We start from the raw sequence: 26,405 nt of genomic DNA, 5'->3' as shown, positions 1-26,405 counted from the left end.
CTCGCTTAAATGCCCTAGGGACAACGTCGGTGTACCCTTCCAAATACTCGATGAAGTTTTTCAACTGCGGGTCTGCTCGCTGTTGTTCAGCGAAGTCTTCTGCGCTTAAAATGCCGAGGAAGGCGTAGTCATCTTCGTCATCTTGCGGCGGCGAGACAATGGGGGCGCGTGATAGGCAATCGGTATCAGAGTGTTTTCGTCCGGACTTATAGGTCACAGTGATATCATATTCTTGCAGTCTTAGGCTCCACCGCGCCAGCCGTCCTGAAGGATCCTTTAAATTTGCTAGCCAACACAAAGCGTGATGGTCGCTGACGACTTTGAATGGCCTGCCATATAGGTACGGGCGAAATTTCGCTGTAGCCCAAACGATGGCGAGGCATTCCTTTTCGGTTGTAGAATAATTGCCTTCCGCTTTTGACAATGACCGGCTAGCGTAAGCTATCACGTGTTCATGACAATCTTTTCTCTGGACTAGAACGGCACCGAGGCCTAGGCTACTGGCGTCAGTGTGGATTTCGGTATCGGCGTGTTCATCGAAGTGCGCAAGTACGGGCGGTGACTGCATGCGTCGTTTGAGTTCTTGAAATGCGTCGGCCTGTGGCATTTCCCACTTGAACTCGACGTCACATTTAGTTAGCTGTGTCAGCGGCTCAGCGATACGTGAAAAGTCCTTGACAAATCGCCTGTAGTAGGCACACATGCCAAGAAATCTACGCACTGCCTTCTTGTCGATGGGCTGCGGGAACTTTGCAGTGGCAGCTGTCTTCTGTGGGTCGGGGTGAACTCCAGACTTGCTGATGACGTGGCCTAGGAACAGAAGCTCATCGTAAGCGAAGCGGCACTTTTCTGGCTTCAGAGTGAGCCCTGATGACTTGATGGCCTCTAGTACTGTCGCAAGCCGCCTAAGGTGATCGTCGAAATTTTCGGCGAAGACAACGACGTCATCCAAGTAAACAAGAGAGGTCTGCCACTTCAATCCTGCTAACACCGTGTCCATGACGCGCTGGAATGTTGCAGGCGCCCAGCCGAGTCCGAATGGCATGACCTTGAACTCGTAGAGGCCGTCTGGCGTGATGAAGGCGGTCTTTTCGCGATCTCTGTCGTCGACTTCTATTTGCCAGTAGCCAGACTTGAGATCCATCGACGAGAAGTATTTTGCGTTGCAGAGCCGATCTAATGCGTCGTCTATCCGCGGTAGGGGGTATACATCCTTCTTTGTGATTTTGTTCAGTCGACGATAATCGACGCAGAAACGTAAGGTGCCATCCTTTTTCTTCACCAAGACAACAGGGGATGTCCACGGGCTTTTCGACGGCTGGATGATGTCGTCGCGCAGCATTTCGTCGACTTGTTGTCTTATACCTTCACGTTCTCGCGGCGAAACTCGGTAAGGGCTCTGGCGGAGTGGTCGAGCGCTCTCCTCGGTTATTATGCGATGCTTGGCGACTGGTATTTGTGGAATCCTCGATGACGTCGAAAAGCAGCCTTTGTATCGTTGGAGCAGACTTCTGAGCTGCTGTTGCTTAATCACGGGGAGACTTGGATTAATGTCGTAGTCTGGTTCGGGAACCGTGGTCGTCGGGGTAGATACGGCGGAATCCGAGAGGACAAACGTAGTACTGGTTTCCAGAATTTCCTCGATGTACGCGATCGTCGTGCCTTTGTTGATGTGCTTGAACTCCTGGCTGAAGTTTGTCAGCAACACTTCAGTTTTCCCTCCATGCAGTCGAGCGATCTCTCTTGCGACGCCAATTTCACGATATAGCAGTAGACGTTGGTCACCCTCGATGACGCCTTCTACGTCGGCAGGCGTTTTGGTGCCTACGGATATGACAATGCCGGAGCGAGGCGGGATGCTGACTTGACTTTCGAGCACACTTAAGGCATGGTGACTACTAGAGCTCTCCGGCGGTATCGCTCGATCTTCCGACAGCGTTATGGACTTCGACTTCAGGTCAATGATTGCGCCGTGTTGGTTCAGGAAGTCAATGCCGAGAATGACGTCTCGCGAACACTGTTGGAGGATAACGAAGGTGGCAGGGTAAGTCCGGTCATGAACGGTAATTCTTGCCGTGCAGATTCCAGCCGGCGTAATGAGGTGTCCTCCAGCGGTCCAAATTTGGGGACCCACGCATGCAGTCTTAACCTTCTTCAACTGGGCGGCGATGTGTCCACTCATTACGGAGTAATCGGCCCCTGTGACGACTAAGGCAGTGACTGCGTGGCCGTCGAGAAGCACGTCGAGGTCGGTGGTTCTTTGTCTGGCGTTGCAGTTGGGTCTTGGCGTCGGATCACGGCTGCGTCGTGTTGAACTGAAGCTGGAACGTCGCGTCGTCAAGTCGTCTTTCGTCGGTGTAGTCTTGGCTTCCCGACTTCTTCGGGACGGCGGCGTGTCATTAGGTCGTCGAGATGGTTTCTTCGTCGTCTTCGTCGGCGGCGGAGGATCTTCGTAAGTTCGACGAACAGCAACCGCACCTCCATCGGTTGCTGCTTTTCGTTTTCCGGATATGGGCTCGCAGAGCGGCCCCGGGCTGGGCCGGTGTATAGTCAGTGCTGCGGCGACAGGTAGCGGCCAGGTGACGGCGGTCGTCGAGGGCTCCATTGAGTAGCGGCGATGTAGTCGGCGATGTCACGAGGGCGTTCACCTTCCAGAGGGCGCGATGCGTTGACGGCGAACCCTCGCAATCCCAGGTCGCGGTATGGGCATCGGCGATACACATTGCCGGCTTCTCCGCAGTGATAGCAGAGCGGGCGGTGGTCGGGGGCTCGCCAAATGTCTGTCTTCCTCGGGTAGCTGCGCTGGGCGACGGGTGGGCGTGCTGGCGGCGGCGGCGGTGGTCGACGGAATTGCGGCGTTGCAGGGCCCTGGCGCGGTCGTGGAGGGGGACCTTGACGGCGGGCGACGGCGGCGTAGGTCATCGCTTCTGGCTGGGACTGCGATGATTGTGGTTGTAACTCGGCAACTCCCAGCGATCGCTGAACTTCTTCTTTGACAATTTCGGCGACTGTGGCCACTTTAGTTTGCGATGAAGCGAAGATCCTTTGAAGCTCCTCTCGTACGACTGCCCCGATTGTCTCGCGCAGGTCGTCGGTGGCCAGTGACTGAACTCCGGCGTAGTTTGTCGAGCTCGTGCGGCGGTTGAATTGCCGGTTCCGCATTTCGAGTGTCTTCTCAATGCTGGTGACCTCGCGAAGGAACTCTTCTACGGTCGTCGTTGGGCTTCGTATCATTGCGCCGAAAAGTTCCTCCTTTACACCACGCATCAGCAAGCGCACTTTCTTCTTCTCGGACATTTCCGGGTTGGCGTGGCGGAACAGACGGTTCATTTCCTCAGTGAAGATTGCGATCGTCTAATTCGGCAGCTGCGCTCTGGTCTCCAGTAGAGCTTGGGCTCGCTCTTTTCGCGCGACGCTTGTAAAAGTTTGCAGAAAGCCGCTTCGGAACAGGTCCGACGTCGTCAAGGTGGCTTCTCGATTCTCGAACCACGTCATGGCGGCGTCCTCCAATGCGAAATAAACATGTCGCAGCTTGTCGTCGCTTGCCCAGCTGTTAAACGTAGCGACCCTCTCATACGTTTCCAGCCAGCTTTCCGGGTCCTCAAATGTGGAACCGCGGAACGTCGGTGGTTCCCTGGGCTGCTGCAGCACGATGGGGGACGCTGGGGCTGCCATTGGAGTTGCCTTGGGCACAATCTTCTTGGTCTCAGGTAGAAGTCCGTGCTCCGGGGGCAGCTGTTGAAGACGGCGGCTTGCTCGATGTTCCGGGACGGCGCTGGTGTTGTCTTTGCGGTCCGGGCTTGAATTACGGCTTGTCGGGGGCGTCAAGTACATGAACGTAAAGCACCTCCACCAGATGTCCCGTGGTGGTGACGTTGAATAACACAGTAGCAATACTGTGAACGACAAAGCTAACTTTTATTGGGCGAACCTGTGCCCACAAAACAGGCTACACTTATAGCACAACGATAGCGGCGAACACGCTCGGCGATCGTCGAAAATCTGATCAGCGGGTCAAGCGCGTCGGCTTTTATACAGCAGTCATCGAATGTTCCAGACTAATCGTTGGGACCCGCATGCCTTCTACAAAGTTCTAAAACATTCGTGTCAAGCGATGAAATCAGATAACACAAGGTTCAGCGACAACAGACAGCGGATAGAAGCATCGATAACTTTCCAGAAACTTCGGATACATGCAGGCGCGTCCCGCGCTGTGCGATTACATTTGTTAGGCGGCAAAACGTGTCGCCCGATAAAGACAAGTACACGAGTCAATATTTAATAGGGCGAATTTGCAAGCCATCATCATCCGTGCTTCTACTGTTTCGAGAAGTTATGAATGCATTACACATCTCCTGAGCATTAGGAGGTATTACAAATGCACTGACAGGATTATTAGGTGTCATATCATCTAGGCTAGCAGGACGGTTTACTGTCCCTAGTACGTCCTTTAGCCTTTGCCAGAGGAGATCGTTACGTTTCATAACAGATGAATACATTGTGCTTATAATTCGTTTTAGCCTCTCTAAGGATATGTGTTGTTTTTGAAAGATTTGGAATTCTGGAAGTAATTTGCATGTCTCGTTTGTAAAAAATTCCTATACAGATGTGGGTTGCTGTGTCTGCTGAAGGACGAATCCAGACATAAAAACGTAACAACTGTTTATTCAATTAGCGATGGCAGCGGACGAGCATACCAATGCTACGCTCGTCTCGGTAGCGGAAGGAAAAAGGCCAGGCTTCCCAGCCGGGCCGTCTGTTTTTGTGGCCACCATAGCTGTGGCGCTACGTTTTATCGGCAACGCAGTCCAGCGCGTAGCCGTGTTACGCTGGACCGGATGATAACGCACTCTGCGCGGAAATATGCGCAAGGTGTGTCGGTGTTTGATAGAAGGCTCTTTGTGATCCAAGGTTTTCGGATTTTTTTTTTTTTTTTGCGCGTTCCAGTTTTATTCGAGAAATGTCTGATGTAACTGGACTTTTATAGATGTAAAAAGGAGTTATACGTCAATTCAGGATCAACCGTGTTGTATATTTTCTACCAGTGAATGTTCAGTACATCACTTCGCAATTGTTCTAGTGAGATCGGATTAATATCTTCAAATGAAACTTGCTCTTTATCGGATTAGCGACGTGGTTTATGTAGGTCAGTGATAAGGAAGATAGGGAGGTATTCACTTATGTGTACGCCAATTGCGCCCGAAAGCAAACTGTAGATGGGGTACTTTGTAATGAAGAGATCGAGTAACCTCTCAGTTGTGTTTTGGACACGAGTGGGCTCATTAACAGTGTTAGTGCAAGCATTAGAGTGTAATATCATAAGGAAGTCATGCTGTGTCGGTGGTGTGTGTAGTAAGTTGATGTTCATATCACCACCTATAACCAGCTTTGATCCAGTTATATTTGCCCAGCATAAAAAATTTGTCCAGAAATGCAAAGTTGGCCGTTGTATTACCATTTGGAGGACGATATAAAACAGAAAGAACATTGCCACAGTTTGATACCGTTAGGACTTCAATATCATCAGTCAATTCTGTGTAGTCAGGAACGATATTCAGTTTCAACGAATTCTCGGTCGTGAGTAAAACACCGCCCCCTTATTTTACGGCTCTGTTTAAGTAATGTGTGCTGTGTCCAGTAACATTTAGTACTTCGTAATCATTTTGGTACCAGGTTTCAGAAAGCATAACCACATCATACGTGAAACTAAAACGTGAAAATAAAGCGTGAAACTCATCCTCTTTGTTCCGTGCAGTCTGTGCCTTTAGATGAAAGAAAGTTAAGCTACACTTCATTGTTTTCTGTAACGCACACGCATCAATCTGAGTTAGGAAATTTCCCGCCATATCTGCCGTTTTCAACTTGGATGCGCGCAACGAAACCGCAAGAAGTGATTATTCTATTTTGTCAACGTCACTCACGGCAGTGATGCGCAGTACACTCGAGGTGTCAGTTTTGCGCGCAAAGATTTTTCTGTCGTTGGTCCAGGCGTACTTCCATTTAGCCTTTATTTTACGTGCAACAGTTTGACCTAGAAACTTCTTCAGCGTCGTGCACAGGGGCTCATTTACAAACCCCCGGCTATGTCCCGGTAGCTCAGATGTGCCCAGTCGTTTCTTGCGTGCCTTATCGAGCACTGCGTTTCGCTTCGCGCGATCTCTGAACTGAACTACAATATTTGGGCATGTTTCGTTTTTTATAGTGACACGATGACACACATCTATATCAGATGGTGTCATAGGCTCTCCAATCATGTCATCGATTTTGCTCAATAGGCCCAAAATGTTCTCGTTTTACATGACCGGTATGCATTTTATCTCCAAGATTCTGTTTCTGAAGTATTGTTCGATCTCAGTCAACCTTTGTTCAGACTCGCACACGAGCTCTTTCAGTGACTTGCATTCGTCAAGTGGCGCCGCATTTTCCTTCGTCAGTGCAGCGTTGTCTTTTTCAATTTCAGAGCAGCGTGTGATCACCGCCTCGAATTGTGTATTGAATAGATCCCTTGATGATTTCAATTCTTTGAACACTTTTCGCATTTCCTTTTCCATGGCACTGCACAAGTCACGTATTTCTTGTCTGAAACCTTCCATGAGTTTTGCCATTTAGGATGGCACGTTGCTAGATTACAGGCGCACTTTCAACTTAGCACGCTTTCGGTTTGGCAGCAGCAACGTTAAAAAATAAAAAAATAAATGTAAGCACACTAACCTGTGTGGAAAACACTCCGTGAGTACATGCAAGGGCTTCCATTGCTGCTGCCAAAGTGTAATCCAGGCCATAGAGAAAGAAATTCAACAAGAGGGGACACTCAGCGAAAACTGGCAACAGGAAACACGTAACGCCTAGTGTTAATGCCATCCCTTAGTTGATGCGAGCATGGGAAAAAAAGAATGTGAAATTAACTTGCATACAACGTTTTCTTTCTTCATTTCCAGCTAAAACTACAAAGTTTTGCGTGTAAATGAACTTACACTTTGCGACACATTTCTCTCGCGTCACTTAGCAACAAGCTAGCGGCACTCCAGGCGACCCGTCTCTGTTCGATGTAGCCCGTTTGTTGGGATTCCAGCGTTTTCTTGCGTTCCTTCTGCATTTCGACACGGCACCACTGCACTATTATATAAATTTTAAGGCGAAAACCTTTAATGGCTCATACTTGCGGCGTCCGTCCGTCCGTCCGTGCCCTGGAACGGTGCCAGCTGTGGCCTCTCCCCCTCACACTCTCTCAGCAATCACCTGATGGCACAGCGGCGCATAGCAACAGTTGCGCCGCCACAGCTGTGGTCTCTACCCCTTACCCTCTCTCAGCAATCACGTGACGCACAGCGGCAAGCGCGGCAACGCTCCTTCGTCAGACGTCTCATTGCAGGAGACACACGCCGTGGTTGCTCAGTGGCTATGGTGTTCGGCTGCTGAGCACGAGGTCACGGGATTGAATCCCGGCCATGGCGGCCGCATTTCATCATCATCATCATGGTTACGCCCACTGCAGGGCAAAGGCCTCTCTCATACTTCTCCAACTGCCCCGGTCATGTGCTAATTGTGGCCATGTTGACCCTCCAAACTTCCTGATCTCATCTGCCCACCTAACTTTCTGTCGCCCCCTGCTACGCTTCCCTTCCCTCGGAATCCAGTCCGTAACCCTTAATGACCATCGGTTATCTTCCCTCCTCATTACATGTCCTGCCCATGCCCATTTCTTTTTCTTGATTTCAACTAAGATGTCATTAACGCGCGTTTGTTCCCTCACCCAATCTGCTCTTTTCTTATCCCTTAATGTTACACCTATCATTCTTCTTTGCATAGCCCGTTGCGTCGTCCTCAATTTAAGTAGAACCCTTTTCGTAAGCCTCCAGGTTTCTGCCCCGTACGTGAGTACTGGTAAGACACAGCTGTTATAAACTTTCATCTTGAGGGATAATGGCAACCTGCTGTTCATGATCTCAGAATGCCTGCCAAACGCACCCCAGCCCATTCTTATTCTTCTGATTATTTCACTCTCATGATCCGGATCAGCAGTCACTACCTGTCCTAAGTAGATGTATTCCCTTACCACTTCCAGTGCCTCGCTACCTATCGTAAACTGCTGTTCTCTTCCGAGACTGTTAAACATTACTTTAGTTTTCTGCAGATTAATTTTTAGTCCCACCCTTCTGCTCTGCCTCTCCAGGTCAGTGAGCATGCATTGCAGTTGGTCCCCTGAGTTACTAAGCAAGGCAATATCATCAGCGAAGCGCAAGTTACTAAGGTATTCTTCATTTACCATTCTCCATTTACGGCCGCATTTCGATGGAGGCGAAATGCGAAAACACCCGTGTACTTAGATTCAGGTGCACGTTAAAGATCCCCACATGGTCGAAATTTCCGGAGTCCTCCACTACGGCGTGCCTCATAATCAGAAAGTGGTTTTGGCACGTTAAGCCTCATATTTTTTCATTGCAGCAGTCGAGTTAGTCGGATGGCCCCCAAGCGACCCGGTGATGATTCCACGGCAAGCGGTTCGGAGAAGCATGGATTCCCCCGATACCAAACGGCAGAGAAAGAGTGAATGCGCAGCACAGGCTATACCGGAACACACTTTGGAATTTAGAAAGCGCCCTTCAATTTTTGTTGGACAGTCTGCGACGCAATTCAAAGAAATTTTGGCTTACGGCACAAAACCCAGATTGGTGACGCAGTTAGTGTAAAACAGCTCGGCCGTTCTGGCGCTGTTAATTTGTGTTCATGACTCGTTCTGGGACATGTTTGCGACGCTTTCTATGAGCCCCTAAACTTATTTCCGTAGTTTTTCGGCACGCTTGCCGCACCCTGCTGTGTGACGCAGCTAGCGAAATGCAGCTCGACCGGGGTTTCGCGTGTGCTGAATCTCACTGGGCCAAGTTCGCGACGCTTTCCCTGGCCCCCAAATTATTGTATTTCACTACATTTGGGAAACACACGAGGTACGCGCGCCACGCCTGGTGTTGTGCTGCAGTTGGCGAAGAGCAGCTCGGCTGTGTGCCGCGGTTTCGCGTGTGCTGAATCTTACTGGGAGAAGTTCGTGACGCATTCTTTGACCCCAAAAATTATAGTAATCAATTTCGTAGCATTTTAGTATACTTTTGAGCCATGTTCGCCGCGCCTGGGGTTCTGAGGCAGTTAGCAAAAAAGCAAGTCGGCCGTGGTTACAGTTTGGCACGTACTGAATTTTAGTGGGACAAGTTTGTGACGCTTATTATAGCCCTGCAACAACATATATCTTTTTCAGCGCTCAATCTGTCGTTTCCTACTCTTCCTTCCCAAGTCTTTATGTTCCTTTTTTGGCGCAACAATGTATTCAATATACCTTCAGTACTCACGCCTGGCGAAAACGTGAATAGCGATTCTCCAAGAGTGGTAACACGGGTGTATGTTGCTTGCGCCGGCAGGACGCGTAAAAAATAACGCCGAGCAGCTCAAGAACGAAGACCTTGAACATTTTGTCTTCTGAGCGACTGGAAACAGGCTTTGCACCCGCGAATTTGTCATGAGTGCGACTAGAAGGCATTCTGCGAGCGTGTAACATGGTCTGGCTGAGAGCCTGTGTTGAAGCCACCTCTGTGTACTTGGCGTACCATCGCGTCGACTGAGGCCAGGTTGTTTTGGAAACGCGCACTCACCCGTGCATTTGTGCTCTTAAAGTGCAGGAAATAATGTACGGTAAGGAATGCTTGAAAATCAAATGTTTTCTTCATGTTTTATGCAATTGTTTGGGAGGAGTCTATTTGTTACGAAGTGTATGTAAAAGTGACTTTTAATGCCACCCATTCACAACTTATGCTCGTTTCGCCTCTAGACGCAATATTCCTGTTAGGTCACTATACCAAAATGATACATGGTTGCAATTTACTTTTTTCACCTGATGCCATTCGGTAGAACTTCGTACGGCAACGACTGCTACTTACCTGGTGCCACAACTTTGGATAAATGAACAAAAAGCCCGGAACAAGTGTTTATATAGATCAAAATAAACATTTCATCATTTCATAAGACGTCGTGCGTTTACTTTATGAAGTTCCACATGGCACAGATTCGATGGAGGCTTGTAAAGATTGTTCGCAATAATTTTTACTAAATAATAAAACGATTCCGCGCGAAGGCCGCATTGGTTCAGCAGTAGAAGCGAAAGAAAACAAATGCCACGCCGATCAGCCGAGCCGGCGTGGCATGTACCAGCTGGCGGTCAAAACACGCGCGCCCGCAACCGAAACCGGAAGGTGTTAGTCCCATCCACTTGGTGCGCTACAGTAAATTCGACCACTGGGCTCTATGGGAGTGTCCGCTCTTTTTGAATCTCTTTCTCTATGGCCAGGCCGGACGCAGATTGGCGTTTGTAGTCCTCCGGCCTCCACCGAAGCGAAGCACGTGGTCCCAAGTCGTGACGTCAGCTCAGCAAGCCATGAGCCGGCCCGCAGAAGACAAAGTAATCCAGCGACCTGATAGCGCCGGGGCCTGAACCAAGGCGATGCAAAAGCAGAGCATCCAGCCTGTGTGGAATATACAGCGTGAGTACGTGCAAGGGCTGCCACTGCTGCTGCCAAAGTGGAGATGATCCTGTTGGATCATCTGAGATGAACCTGTTGGAGATGACGCAATGCGACGTCGGGGAGACGTTGGTCGGTACGCTCGGAGAGCTGGTGGTGGTGACAGAGTGCGATCGGAAGCAGGCGAATGGTTGCGGTTTCTTCCTTCTCCCAAGTAGCTTGCTAGGGTGGATTCACGTGGCCTGTCTTCTCGGAAGTGGCCTCCTAGAGCGAAGTTGCCTGGCCGTTGTGTGTCCAAGCTGCGACCACTGTCCCACGTAGACAGCATCGATTGCCCATAGCCCTATGGCCAGCGTTGGTTACAGTACCTGGCTATGTGACCTCATGTGCCACAGCTGTCGCATAGCGGCATAGGGCGAAATTGGGAAGGCTGATGACAATGTTCTACCGCGGCCGTGTGTGCACAGTAACCCATATTCTCGCCTTGTAAATCATAAGCAGTGCCTGGTCATCGAGATCGAACATACCGTGGGCGCTGATCAAGGCTCTGCTTAAAAGAATCGTTATAAGATGGTTCGCTCCGGTCATAATGCGGGCCGTCTCAATAGCTGCCAAAATCCGCAGCGTTTGAGTCCTGCCAAGGAGTCGAGGGGATTGCAGAAACGGCATCTCGGAAAGCGCAGGAGCAGTAATGTGGTGCCACACAATGTGCTTGTTCTTCGTGTCGAAGAAGCTCCTCATGGAAAATCTAACGAATGGTTGATGATAAGTCTGTTGGAGAACTCGTGTCCACACTGGCCAAATCGTCACGTTAGCTAGCCTTACAAATTTTGGTGTAATTCGACGAGTCTTCAGTGTTTCGAAGGTACGGCAGTGCCACATCACGCCCGATACGGTTTATAAATTGTCTTTTCCAATAAGGAAGTCTCCCGCGATTCCCTTTAAAAGGTGTCCCACCTTTTCTTCTGACATTCGAGGGCTTACGGTCTTGCGCAATTTCAGAACTTCCTCGTTGAATGTGGTGCATGTCTCTCCGGGGACCTGACCCCGCTGAGCTAAAGTTAAATCCGCTCGTTGCTTTTTAGCATCCGAATCGCCAAAACAGTTCTTGTCGGCGTGGTTGTCATACCAAACCATCGCCGTGTGGGTCAAAAAGAAAACAACGTCCCTCAGTTGGGAGGCAGCGTTCCAGTGATTGTACTGGCTTACTCGCTCATAACGGGTGGACCACTCGTGAACATCTTCCCCAGCCTTTGCGGAGAATGGTAGTGCTGAATCGGGGCTGGTCTAGCCTATGCAGTACTGGCAGCGTCTTCGTCTCGAGGAATGATGGTGGCCGGGGCAAAAGTCCGGCAAGGCGGCGGCTTCTACGACAGCTCCGTTGTCGGTAGTGGGAGTTACCCCGCACAGCTGCACCAACTGTTACGCGCGAATACCGTTTACATAAAAATGCAGGGTACATAAAGGGAGACGGTTGGTGTTTATTCCAGGAGCGGTCCAAAGGTAGCCCGCCGAACGTAGTCGTCCTCTTTCTCTACCCTCCATCTTTTTGCCTTTCTTACGAGAGCTCGTGACAATAGTTTAGCCACTTTTCGACATGGTAAGGGCGTGCTTTTCGGACGTGAAGTCGCAGATCAAGGCTTAGAGTTCATATCTTTTAACAAATGCCCATGTCTGTCGGTCATACAGCCCAGGTTTGCATAAAGCCCTTAGTTATATTATTATGCAGAGTCGAAACAAGTCGAGATATGAACCGCCACCCTCTGCTATGAATTCACTTGGCTTAAATCCTGTACTCAAATCGCGCAGGCCGGTTTTGATAAAACTTTGGCGGGCTTTAGATGAAAGCACTCGATCTGACCGCTGAATGACTCTGTAAATTAGAGCAATAAAGTGTATCCTATCCTATCCTATTCTATGCAGCCAGCGATCCATGCTCGGTCTCTGAAGCGTTCTCGAAGATACTCTTGCAAACGATGAGCACCACACAACGGGACCATCTCAGCCCCCAATGAATCGCGGACGAAGTTGTGTGCTCACAAGTTTGCCACATAGACAGGAAGTGGCTGCTAGATAAGGCGCTCTTGTGTTGTTGGCGTGCGCCACCGCATTTTATGCGAGGACACAGCGTGGAGTTCAGAAGAGGCACGCCAGGCTCTACGGGCAGCGCGAAATCAGTGTTGTTTACATGAAACCGTGGGGGAAGGCTCATTTCAGTCACTAGGGACGACGCATTAATGAATCATGAGACGAGCATAAGCTTTCAATTATGAATAAACAAAGCTAATCTGTCTGCGCATTCCATGACTTTCAGGTGTATTTGACGAGACAGGGCAGAAGCAAAGAATTTGCTGCACGCGAATTGTTGGAGGTTTTTCATAATAAAGCGGCACGCATTGCATCAGCGATACTTATGTGTGTGCAATTAGAACCAGTAATCGGTTCCTCAAGTCTCTTTCCATCTCTTTATTTTTTTTTACTTTTTCCATCTCATTATTCGTGCACCTGCGCGTTATTTCGTAATCTGTTTAGTTTTAGGGAGTTGTAATAAATCAGCTGTGAGTGTAGTGCCCAAGTTGTTTAGTGCTCTCTTTTTTTAGGTCATTTTATTCACGTTAAAATGGCTTCTTCAAGCGCATTTATGCCCTCGTGTATTTCGCATGATAGCATCTACTCTAACTCTCTACCACCAGTCCAATTTTCAACGTGAGGCTTATAGCGCGTTGAAAAGACAAGGACGAAAGTGAGACGTAACACACGCAGGCGCTGCACACAGCGCCTGTGTGTGTCACGTCTCACTTTCGTCCTTTTTAACGCGCTATAAGCCTCACGATGTCTTACCAACAAGCCCAAATCACTGCTTTACACCAATTTTCAAAGCTGTTGTTAAACGCTTAAAAGACGTACCAAATTGATGCGTTAGCGATTGTGAGCCTTTTACTCTCCTTCGTTTTGGGGTATTTGATCTAGCCGTTGAGTGAGGAAGTTGACTCACGTTGAGGGGAACAAAGAAAAGAAGTTTTAATTATTTACGTACAGGAATAGAACAACGCAAAGTAACCGGAAAACTAATTGTTACGGCTGCCAGCAAACCGTACGCTGCCGCCCACGGCAAGAGCAACGTCTCTCTCTTCCCGATGGTTATCTGTCTTAAGACCCCTTCAAGTCCGTCGGTGTCACGTCATTTTCATCCAATTGTCGAGCCCGCACAGGTGTCGTCATATTCCTCCAATCGTAATGGCGTCATGTTCGGCCAAAGGGACACTCCATGGGATTTGGCTGCCTCCGTCCGGCGTTGCCTCCTCACCTCGAAGGCGCTCAGCTGGAGGCCTTGCACGACGCTCCAGTGCTGTGGTGGTCAGTCACCTCGAACCACGCCGGATTCCAGTTGCTGTTTCGGGAAACGTCACGCAGGGGGAGAAAAACGCTCCACGCGTGGAAAACGAAGGCGGCATAGCCAGTGCGTCTGGGCAGTCCGGTAGCAGGATTGACGCGCAGCTGCGCACCATAATTGGAATACCACGGCCAGTGGTTGCGTTCGCAGAACTTGGCCGATGCTAATTATTGGTCCGTATCTGAGGGGCGACTAAAACGCTCACTCAAGTTCGCAAATGCGCGAATGCATCAGAAGGCTCGATTCCTAAACCCACCCTAGGTCGATCAACCGGGTGATAACGAAAGACTAAGGAGTTTGTTTCAAATTCGGAGACATAGCTGAGGGCGCCTGGGCTAGCGGCGTTCCACGACAACACGCCATAGATCTGTCGTGAGAAAACGCTGCATCCATGGAAAAAACATCAGTGGGCCGAGTAAGGTGACATGGTCAGTGGAAGCGTCAGGTGGCGAACGAACAAGGAATCCTGTGACCGTCCTAGTCACGCAGACCGGGGCCACCATGTGCACACTTCTTTATCGATCACCACTGTTTGCTGCAGCACTGACCAGCTCCGCTCTTGTAGACATGCTACATTTTTGACATGTATATATTTATAAGGTTCGTTTGGTTACGTCATTCGGCGTTGCGCGTAACAGGTTCCGCCGCAAAAATAAGTGCTTCGGAACCCCAGCGCGAGCATCTTAGCAGAAATTATCCTTCTGTTTATAATTCAAGTGTTTTAATTTTTGAAAAGCCAGACATGCGTCAGATATCGGTTATTGTAAGCACATCCTGCCAGTACTACCTTGCCGTCGGCTAACGCCTTAAAGATGGCGACCTTACGAGACATTGTAATTGCAACCTACCAGTATCTTTTCCAGAAGATCTCCACCACAGGCCATCTCCATGATGATGAACACTTTGGTTGGCTCCTCGATGATGGTGAAGATTTGCGTAATGTGCGGGTGCTTGGTCGAGCCGAGAATTTTGAGCTCGCGAGGCAGAAACTTTACTCGGTAAATCATCGAAGACTTTTCCTTGGAAATAATTTTGCAGGCATATGTCGCACCATCCTTGGATACAAGCCTGCGGTAAATTACAACTGTATTTTATAATCTCTCTTTAGAAGGAATAACGTAATGTGTTACCTGCACGTAGTTGTTACTACTTACCATATGTACCTAATTTACCATGATAAACTAAACATAAATAAGAACACGTATGTAACGTTACCGTTAATATTGTTACACACGAGGTGTTTAATGCAGAACCAGATGAATCTGGTTGATAGGCGCGGTTCTTGAAGAGCGGTCTCGCGGCAGCCCGGCTAACGTGGTTCTCTTCTTTCTTTTCGTTGTCTCCGCGGCAGGCGTGGTTCATGACAGCTTGTGACATTTCCCCGCTGGCAGACGAAGCCCGCCGGGCGAGTCAGTCATCTCGTGGGTTGTAACGCCTCAGACGCGCGACGTGCGTCACTTCAGCCTTGGCCGAGCGTCGTCCACTGCTCGTGAGACGCGCAATGCGGTAGTTTACTTCGCTGAGGCGCTCCAGAATAACGTAAGGGCCGACGTAGTGGGCGAGAAACTTCTGGCACAAGCCACGCTTCCGCAACGGCGTCCAGAGCCACACAAGGTCCCCAGGATCGAAGGAAACGTGGCGGTGACGCCCGTCATAGCGGATCTTGGACCGGTCCTGCGATGCTAGGGTGCGTAGCCTAGCGAGGCGTCGCGCTTCTTCTGCTCGACATAGGATCTCATCAATTGATTCGTTGTAATGAACGAAGTAGGGAAATATGGTGTCGAGGCTGTAGCGCGGCGGACGAGCATACAGAAGGAAAAATGGTGAGTAACCAGTGGTCTCGTGTCTCGCGGTATTGAAGGCATAGGTAATGAAAGGCAAGATACTGTCCCAATTCTTGTGTGCTGAATCGACGTACATGGATAGCATGTTGGCAAGCGTTCTGTTTGTGCGCTCGACCAGACCATTAGTTTGTGGATGGTAGGGCGTAGAATGGCGGAAGCTACATGAACACAGACGAAGGGTTTCTTCAACCACGTCCGCGGTAAACTGTCGCCCACGATCGCTGATTACTATGCGAGGAGGTCCATGTCGGAGTATAACGTTAGCCAGCAAGAAGATAGAAACTTCTGTAGCTGTGGCCGATGGCAATGCGGCGGTCTCACAATAGCGGGTAAGGTGATCTACGCAAACGATAACCCAACGATTACCCTTGGAGGATCGCGGGAAAGGGCCCAGAAGATCTATACCAACTTGCTCAAAGGGGACGCTAGAAGGGGGAACTGGTTGAAGCAGGCCATGTGGCGCTTGTGGCGGACGCTTGTAGCGCTGGCATTGAGAGCAGCTGGCGACGTACCGTTCGATATCTTTCCGCATCTTAGGCCAGTAAAAACGTTCTTGAGCCCGGTAGAGTGTACGTGTGGAACCAAGATGACCGGAAGTTGGGTCATCGTGCATGGCGTGTAATACTTGGTGGCGAAGATTCTTGGGGACAGCTAAAAGGTAGCGTGCACCGGTGGTCGAGTAGCTCTTCTTATACAGCGCGCCACCATCACGTAGGCGAAAGCGACTGCCTGCAGGTGACTCCTGTGCTGCCGCGAAGAGCGGTTGTAAGCTCTCGTCCTTGTGCTGCTCGGATATGACGGTACCCATATCCGGAAATTCCGGAGACACAAAAGCGATGTATTCATCAAAATTGTCCGCATCACATTCAGTTGTTTGAAGTGGCATCCGAGAGAGACAATCAGTGTCAGCATGTCGCCGGCCACTTTTGTAGCAAATAACGAAATCGTATTCCTGTAGACGGAGGGCCCAGCGCGCTGGTCGTCCTGAGGGATCCCGCAGATTCACAAGCCAGCATAGCGAATGATGATCTGTTATCACAGTGAAGGGGTGCCCATAGAGATACGAACGAAACCGTTGCACGGCGAAGATGACCGCCAGACACTCTTGTTCGGTGACTGTGTAGTTGCGCTCGGAGCGGCTCAAGGACCGGCTAGCGTAAGAGATCACGTGCTCACTGTCGTCAACACGCTGAACTAGCACAGCACCGATGCCTACGCCGCTGGCATCGGTGTGAATTTCAGTTGGTGATGAAGGATCAAAGTGCCGAAGAATTGGTTGGGATGTCAACAGGAACTTGAGCTGGCGAAACGATGAGTCGCAATCTGCAGTCCACTCAAAGGGAACGCCTTTTTGGAGAAGGCGTGTAAGGGGATGAGCCATGTCAGCAAACCGGGGAATGAATCGGCGAAAATAGGAGCACAAGCCCAAGAAACTTCTTAACTGCTTGACAGAGTTGGGTACTCTAAATGCTTCTACGGCCGCAGTCTTTTGTGGATCTGGTCGGATGCCTTCTTTAGCGACGAGATGGCCTAGCACAAGAGTTTGTCGTTCCCCAAAACGGCATTTTTTTTAATTGAGCACAAGGCCCGCTTTCTCCAAGCAGTTCAAGACCAAATCCAAACGTTTGTTGTGCTCACTAAACGTTCGCCCGAAGATCACAACGTCGTCTAAGTAGCACATGCAAACTTCCCATTTTAAGCCGCGTAATATCGTGTCCATGAACCTTTCGAACGTTGCAGGTGCGTTACACAACCCGAAAGGCATCACGTTAAACTCGAATAGTCCGTCGGGTGTTACAAATGCTGTCTTTTCTCTGTCGTCCTTGTGTATAGGAATTTGCCAGTAACCTGACCGTAAATCGATTGAGGAAAAGTAAGATGCCGCAAAGAGACAGTCGATGGCGTCGTCAATTCGTGGGAGCGGATACACATCTTTCTTAGTGACGGCGTTTAGGCGACGGTAATCAACACAGAACCACCACGTACCGTCTTTCTTCTTCACCAATATCACGGGTGCTGCCCAAGGACTAGATGATTCTCGAATGACGCCTTTGCGTAGCATTTCTTGGACCTGATCACTGATTATCTTGCGTTCTGACGGAGATACACGATAGGGTTTTTGTCGGATTGGCTGGGCGGCTCCTGTGTTGATGCGGTGACGAGTTCTGGACGCAGGAATTGATAGCGGTTCATCGTGCTGCGCAAAGTCGAATACCGAGGTATGTTTCGTAAGCAGGGCCATCAAAACTCGACGCTCGTGATCGCTGAGTGACTTGTCAATCATGGAAAGTATCTTCGAGCTCCCGGGGCTCGAGACACTGGTTGCTCCTCCATCGGGGAGCTCTGTAAGTACTGCCACCGATACGGGCGAGTCTTCCTGAAACGTGGCAATCTTTAGGCCTTGAGGTAACACTGCCGCTTCAGTGGAACAGTTTAGCGCCCACAGCCCCGCGCATCCATTGGTCACTGAGACTACGCAGTGCGGAACTAACACGTTTTTCTTGAGGCAGTTCCGATGTACAGGTTCCACTGCAGCGTCGAACGAGATAGGAGCCGGAGATGAACAGGCGACGGCAACACGCATCGCGGATAAGGCGGGCACAACTGTATCCTCAGACACGCACAGCACACTCTCCGGGCAAGCTTCACCTTCAAAGAGCACAGGTGAAACACTGGTGTCGACACTGAGTTCTCCCGTCCGGCAGTCAACATTCGCACCACGCAATTGCAAAAAGTCAATCCCCAGAATCACGTCATGCGAGGAGCGAGGAAGAACAGTAAACTCTGCATTAAAAACTTTCCCACTCAATGACACATCCACGTTACACACACCAACCGGGTATAATGATTCACCACTGACTCCACGGAAACTTGTGCACTGGTCCCAACGAAACATAACCTTGCGTCCCAGAAGGCCTTTAAACCCCACACTCATTACCGAGACAGTTGCTCCCGTGTCGACTAAAGCCACTGTAGAGACCCCATCAATCAGTACATGAACCTTATTCTTTAGCATGAAAATAGTTGGAGGCAGTTGAGTCGGCAGCACACATTTTCCAGCGACCTCACCTCCATCGGCCGCGCTGGCTAGTTTCCCGGCGGGGGCGACACGAAACGGCGCCGAGGCGATGGTGACGTGAATCGCGGCCGAGGGGATGGTGATCGGGAGGCTCGGAAGGCTGGTGGTGGCGTCAGAGTACGGTCGGAGGCAGGGGAGCGGTAGCGGTTCCGAGTTCTTTCTTCTCCAAGGTAGGTCTCCTGGGCGCTGCATCGGTCCTCTCGAAAGTGGCTTCCTGAAGTGGAGTCTCCTGGCCACTGAGTGCGCAGTTGACGACCGCTAGACCACATAGTCGGCGCTGACGATCCGTAGTTTGATGCTCGGCGTCGGCTACAGTACCTAGCTATATGGCCAGGCATGCCGCAGCAGTAACACACTGGCGAAGGGCGAACTTCAGAATGCGAATTGAAGTATTCTGCCGGAGACATCGGTTGAGGGTAACGAGGCTCTTCCCCTTGAAAGTCGTAGGTAGCGGCGAGTCTTCGTGGACGAAAGTTGCGTGGGCGTGGATCAAAACGTTGAGGGGGCGAATCATTGCGTGGTGGTTCGGTCGTAATGTAATGCGGTTCGTCTCTGGAGCCGTTAAGATCCGCGACGTTCACCGAGTGGTTCCAAGTAGCCGAAGGGGGTTCCCAAAGAGTGTCTCGGAAAACGGAGGAGCTGCAACGTGGCGCCGCATAACGTGCCTGTTCGTCATGTCGCTGTAGCTCCTCGCGGACTATCTGGCGGATGGCGGACGATAGGTCTGGGAGCGGAGGACTCGTGTCAACACTTGCTACGGTCGTTACATTGGCCAGCCGTCCAAACTTTGGTGTAATTCGGCGAGTCTTCAGCGCTTCGAACGTACGGCAGTGCCGTATCAGTTCTGATACAGTGTGCAAGTTCTCTTTACCAATGAGGAAGTTGTACACGTCTTCCGCTATTCCTTTTACCACGTGCCCCACTTTATCTTCCTCTGTCATTTGAGGGTTGACGGTTCGGCACAGCTTCAAAACTTCTTCGATATAGGTAGTGCAAGTCTCGCCGGGTACCTGAGCTCTCTGGGCCAATGTGAGTTCCGCACGTTTCCTCTTTGCGTCTGAGTCACCGAAACACTTTTTGATCTCCTCAACGAAGCGTGTCCAAGTAGTTAGCATGTCCGCGTGGTTGTCATACCATACCAATGCCGTGCCGGCCAAGAAGAAAACAACGTTCCTAAGCTGACTGGCAGCGTTCCAGTTATTGTATTGGCTTACCCTTTCGTAATGGGTTAGCCACTCATCCACATCTTCCTCTGCCTTCGCCGAGAACGTGCGTGGCTCTCGATAGTGCTGGATAGGGACTGGGCTCGCCGAGGCACTGCTGGTGAGGATATTTTGCTCTGTGGCCATGATTGAGCGCGACGGCGAAAGTCCGGCGAGGCGACGGCTTCGGCGTAGCTCTTGTGCTGGTGGCTCCGTTGTAGGTCGTGGGAGTTACCCCGCACAGCTCCACCAAATGTTACACACGAGGTGTTTAATGCAGAACCAGATGAATCTGGTTGATAGGCGCGGTTCTTGAAGAGCGGTCTCGCGGCAGCCCGGCTAACGTCGTTCTCTTCTTTCTTTTCGTTGTCTCCGCGGCAGGCGTGGTTCATGACAGCTTGTGACAATATGACGGTGATGAAACTTTCTCGGCACATAGAATGCCGAGAGAAGGTGTTCGGCTAGACGGTCGCAATATTACTCTTCAACGCGCCTGCTTCCAGGGCCAGGCTGGCTTTCTGAATAAGTGTGGTCGCTCGACGCATCTCAGCCGCCATAAAAGTGGTTGCTAGTGACGTCCTAGCCAGAATGCGCGAGCCAGCATGGCTTGGCACAGAGCTATTTTGTTTCGGCAGATCAGTAGGCAGTAAAATGCTTTTATTAGAAACCTACCGTAAAACAAGTCATTAAATACACAACACAATAATCTAGAGCTGAGTATCTCATTATTCAGTACAAATGGCCTTATTCGGTACTACGAGCATACCTACACAAATAGCTTCATACAATTTCTCAGATGGAAAATTGCTACAGAGGCCATGTTTGTTTTCTATGCACAAAACGATTCTAACAAAGCAACTTTTGTCACAACAGTTAATTCTGAATAATAAAAAAATTATCAGGAGCAGCAGATCCACATCATTTCTCATCATTTTCAGCGTAGGTCGCTTTGTGCTAATGTGACGATAAATATTTAGAAAATTCAATTGTATATTTCTATAGTGTTTTTCTCATATTTGGTTTGGTTTTGTGATACATGCAAAACCACTAGATCTCCATTCATATCTGTAACATCGCTAACAATTAAGGTATCATTACGGAATTCCTCAAGAGCATATTGCAGATGTTTCTTAAAATTTATACTAAACTTGGTTTTGCCTATCACTATCTAGGCATAAATGGCACATTTTCAAGGCAACTAACAAGAAATAGCATCATTTTTTTTTTCGTCAGACAGTAGATGCAGGAGAAGCATATGTGTCACTCGGTGGTTGATCGTCAGTTCAGGTTTAGCAAGGACAGAGTTATGCACAAAGGTAATAATAGCTTCCGGACATGAAGAAATATATTAAAACTAACTGAAAACGACTGCATACATTGCAACAGGGCAACCTGCTCAGAAAACTTTTCTGCTGTTCAAAACCTCCCTCGAATACGCTGAATGTACATTATGCACTTTCTTTACCAAAGCCTATATCTTCGGTTTCGTGTGACCTGCTTGAAGCATAAGACAGGCGTCAGAACTATGTCAAGAGTTCAGTCATTAACTGGAGAACATTCCTCATGAGAATATCGATGTCGACACAGTAAGGGAGGCGAAAGCGTTTCAACTTTTCTAGAAAACTCGTATCTGGCACAGCATGCTCTCTTCGCTTATTAAGATTATTTGTCGCTTTGCCGAAAGAAGCTCCCCCTCCACTCTTCTGCCATATTTATAAAGCCACTGAGGTGAAGAATGTCGAGCAACATGGTAACATTGGCATTTGTACAACTTTATCGAAGTAAGCTCAAGAAGATTCTAGCATCCCATGATCCATATGTGGTAGCTATGTAATAAGTTTGAAAGAGGAGGCTGCTAGCACGCGAGCAATGATTACTCGTACAAAGGCGATACGTTGCACGATGTTTATGCATACATCGAAACGTGCAGAAATATTTTGTAAAGAAAGGCTGATCAGGAGGCCGCTGACGAACTATGGTAACTATAAAAAGAATAGAACATCAGCAAGGAAATGTTTTCTAATGATGCGTTAGACCAGTTTTATGACGATGTTGTATTAGCGATGATAAAATACAAACTCAATATACTGTAGTAATAGAGGACTTTAATTCAAAAGAGCGGGAAAAGCAGGCTGGTGAACAAGCAATTGACAACTACGGCGTCGATTCTTGGAACTCTAGAGGAGAGATGTTGGTAGAATTCGCGGAAACGAATAAGCTGTGAATAATGAACACCTCCTTCAGGAAGCATTGGAACAAAAAGTGGGCCTGGAAAAGCCCTAATGGTGAAACCAGAAATGAAATTGATTTCATACTTTCTGCCAATCAAAGTATAGTGCAGGATGTAGAAGTGTTAGGTCGGGTAAAATGCATTGATCATAGGTTAGTGAGGGCTAGGATGCACCTCAATCTGAAAATACAGAGTAAAATTGGTTAAGAAGAAAGAGGCCAACCTAGATGTATTAAAGTTAAAAGCAGACCAATTCAAGTTGGCACTTGCAAACAAGTATGGAGCCTTAGAACAGAGAGATGAAGATGACATAGAGGCGACAAACGAAACCGTAACTAGGCTGGCTTCAGAAGCAGCAATTGAAGTGGGAAGTAAGGCACCAAGGCAAACAGTAGGTAAGCTCTCCCAAGTAACAAAGGACCGAAAAAGAAACGACAATGAAAGTGTCCAACTCAAAAGATAAGGTAGAATCCGCAGAACTGTCAAAACCCATCAACAAGGCGACAATAAGGAATGTTCGAAATTATAACGTGAGAAAGACTGAGGAAGCCGTAAAAATGGACTCAGCATAAAATCATTGAGAAGGAAATTTGGCATAGGGCAAGCCAAGAGGTATGCACTGAAAGATAAGCAGGTTAATATCATCAGCAATCTCATAGATTTAATAAAAGAAGCGGAAGAATTCAATACTGACCTGTACAGTACCCAGAGGAGCCACGATACCTTCATTCCAACCAGTAATTACCAGGCTGCAGAGGCTCCTTCTATAACTAGCTATGAGGTTAGAAGGGCCTTGCAAGACATGAAACGAGGAAAAGCGGCAGAAGAAGACGGAATAACAGTCGATTTAATCAAATATGGAGGAGACATATTGCTTGAAAAGCTGGCGGGTCTTTATAAGTGTCTATCGACTTCAAAGGTCCCCGATTCGTGGAAGAATGCAAACATTTCGCAGGGACAACATGGCCACAATTAGCACATGACCGGGGTAGTTGGAGAAATATGGGAGAGGCCTTTGCCCTGCAGTGGGCATAACCAGGCTGATGATGATGATGATGATGATGATGATGATGATGATGATGATGATGATGATGATGATGATGATGATGATGATGCAAACATTATACTAATCCACAAAAGGGGAGAGGCCAAAGAATTGAAAAATTATAAGCCCATAAGCTTACTCCCAGTATTATATAGAATATTCACCACGATAATTTGCATTAGAATAAGGGCAGCGCTAGACTTCAGTCAACCAAGGGAACAGGCTGCTTTCAGGAATGGATACTGTACGATAGATCACATCTATGACATTAATCAGGTAATTGAGATATCCACAGAGTACAACCAGCCTCTCCATATGGCTTTTATAGATTACGAAAAGGCATTTGATTCAGTAGAGATACCAGTAGTCATAGAGGCACAACATAATCAAGGAGTACAGACTGCCTATGTAAATATATTGAAAAATATCTACAGAGATTCTACACCTACCCTAATTCTACACGAGAAAAGTAGGAAGATACCTATAAACAAAGGTACTAGACAGTGAGACACAATCTCTCCAATGCTATTCGCTGCTTGCTTGAAATAAGTAGTCAAGCTAATAAACTGGGAAGGCTTAGGAGTAAAGATCGACGGCGAATATGTCATCAACCTTCCGTTTGCCGATGACATTGCTCTATTCAGCAACAATGCAGACGAGTTACAACAAATGATTGAGGACCTTACCAGAGAGAGCGTAAGAGTGGGTTTGAAGATTAACATGCAGAAGACAAAGATAATGATGAATAGCCGGGCAACGGAACAAGAGTTCAGGATCGCCAGTCGGCCTCTATACAGTTTGTGAAGGAGTGCGTTTACCTAGGTCAACTAATCACAGGGAACACTGATCACGAGATGGAAATTCATAGAAAAAAAATGGGTTGCGTCGCATACGGCAGACATTGTCAGCTCCTGACTGGAAGCTTACCATTATCATTGAAAAGGAAGGTGTGCAATCAGTGCATTTTACCATTGCTGACATATGGGGCAGAAACTTGGAGACTGACAGAGAAGCTTTAGAGCAAGTTAAGGACCACGCAAAGAGTGATGGAACGAAGAATGCTGGGCATAACGTTAAGAGAGAGAAATAGAGCGGTTTCGGTCAGAGAGCAAACGGGTTTAGAGGATATTCTAATTTATCATTAAGAGAAAAAAATGCAGCTAGGCAAGTCATGTAGTGCGCAGTTTAGATAACGGGTGGACCATTAGGATTACAGAATGGGTGCCAAGAGAAGAAAAGCTCAGTCGAGGACGGCGGAAGACTAGGTGGGGCGATGAAACTAAGGAATTCGCGAGCGCTAGTTGGAATCGGTTGGCGTACGGCAGGGACAATTGGAGATAGCAGGGAGAGGTCGTCGTCCTACAGTGGACATAAAACAGGCTGATGATGATCATCATCATACGTTTCATTAACGCGCACCCAATGTGCGGTAGATGGCAGTTTTTGCCTTCGCCCCATTGAATGTCATCACCTTGGCTTTGCAGCTTTAACTGGACGTGATTTTTTAGACTGTGCCAACGCACGTTCTTACTTGACTGTTGAATAGGATCCCGCACCGAGCGTCTTCCCAACAGTATACCCGTGGGCTGCCAAGCACTCCTTGGATTTCTCGGCCTCCTCGGGCTCCTCGTCCTCGCTGGAGCCCATCGTGACTTCTTTTTTCTTCTCTCCGGGTGCATGGCACGCACCCACGTTTGGTTCTGTGGATAGTGCCAGTATTTCCTGCAGCAGCTTTCTTCTTCAATTCTGACAAGGCAAAAACGGCAAAGTTCCCAAACACACCGGCGCTATAGCTGAGCATATCGCAGCCTAGAGTTTAATAAAAGCTATTAGGATAAGGAGGAGATATTAGGAGGGCCTACGATCAGTAATCCTCGGAAATTTTGGAACATCGTACTAATAATACCCGCAGCGACAAAGAGATCTCTTTCGTTCACCAGAATGGCTTACCTGTGCCTAGTAAAGAGCGATCATCCATTTTGATTCATGGGTTTAGTCTGAATTTCTCATCCGCAAGCAATAGTTCATTACCATCATATCCCTTTTCTCCAATTTCGTCAGTATGCAGCCAATAGTAATAGATGTGGCCGGAATTCTGAAGCTCATTGACACACTGAAACACTCATGTTCCTCTGGTGTTGACTGTATAAAGGCGAAATTCATCAAAGAAACCAATATGGATTGCTCTATTTTTCTTACTAAAAATTTTCAGCAATCATTAAATACTGGTATTCTTCCCGAGCATTAGAAGCAGGCGAAGGTAATTCCACTTCATAAGTCAGGTATTAAGCAATCACCCCTAAATTATCGTCTAATTTCTCTTACCAGCATACCTTGCAAAATTCTTGAACGCGTCATCTACTCACACCTTGCTTGAACTATTACTTTTATTTCGGCTCAACATGGTTTTAGGATTGTCGTAGTCATGCGAGACTTAGTTATTCAGTTTTACTAATTCCATGCTAACTCTTATCGACAATCGTTCTTTAGCTGATTGCATCTTCTTAGATTTCTACAAAGCATTTGACGAAATTAATCACTGCCGTATTAAACTCAGGTGCCTTAGTATTGACGTAAATCTTTTCAGCTGGATAGAATGTTTCTCTTAAGGGGCGGTCGCCGTACGTCTTCGCTAACAATGACAATCCATCGTTAACAACTGTCGCGTGTGCCACAGAGGTCCGCCTTGGGCGCTCTTAGTTTATATTAATGACCTTCCTAACTGCTTGACTTTCTCTATCCACTTATTCGACGACGACTGCGTTATTTATTGCGGAATAGCTGACCTTACCGAAGTTTCTGCCTCTCGTGTTTATCTAATTAGTATAGTTAAATAGTGTAATACATGGGCCATGGATATAAATGTTAAAAATGTAAAGTTATGCGAGTATCACGCACTATTCTCACTACTCCTGCTTGCTATGAAAAAAAAATAGTATTCTTTTAGATCCCGTTACCTCTTCCAAATACTTAGGTGTCCACATAACTAATGTTAACTCTAAGCATCATATCGATTATATAATTAACAGCAGTTATTGCATACTTGGTTACCTGCGCCGAATTTTTTCTAAAGCACCTGTTTCTGCTAAACTGACTATGTACAAGA

At 48.3% G+C, this 26,405-nt stretch overlaps 1 protein-coding gene across 1 annotated transcript in view; it reads right to left on the bottom strand.

Annotated features, from left to right (window-relative positions):
- LOC126535802 (testis-specific serine/threonine-protein kinase 3-like) overlaps window positions 1-24,946 on the bottom strand; it is a 291,567-nt gene extending 266,621 nt beyond the window's left edge. The window contains exons 1-2 of the mRNA XM_055072181.2: window positions 24,831-24,946; window positions 14,748-14,967 (exon numbers count right to left, since the gene is read on the bottom strand). Of these exons, the coding sequence (XP_054928156.2) occupies window positions 14,748-14,967; window positions 24,831-24,946 (336 nt within the window). The remainder of the gene's footprint in view (window positions 1-14,747; window positions 14,968-24,830) is intronic.
- Window positions 24,947-26,405: the final 1,459 nt, after the last annotated feature.

Source organism: Dermacentor andersoni, chromosome 3 (assembly GCF_023375885.2).
Source record: "Dermacentor andersoni chromosome 3, qqDerAnde1_hic_scaffold, whole genome shotgun sequence".
Classification (NCBI taxonomy): Eukaryota; Metazoa; Arthropoda; class Arachnida; order Ixodida; family Ixodidae; genus Dermacentor; species Dermacentor andersoni.
Note: the sequence above shows the minus strand (reverse complement) of the source record. Positions and strands in the feature narration are given on the sequence as shown.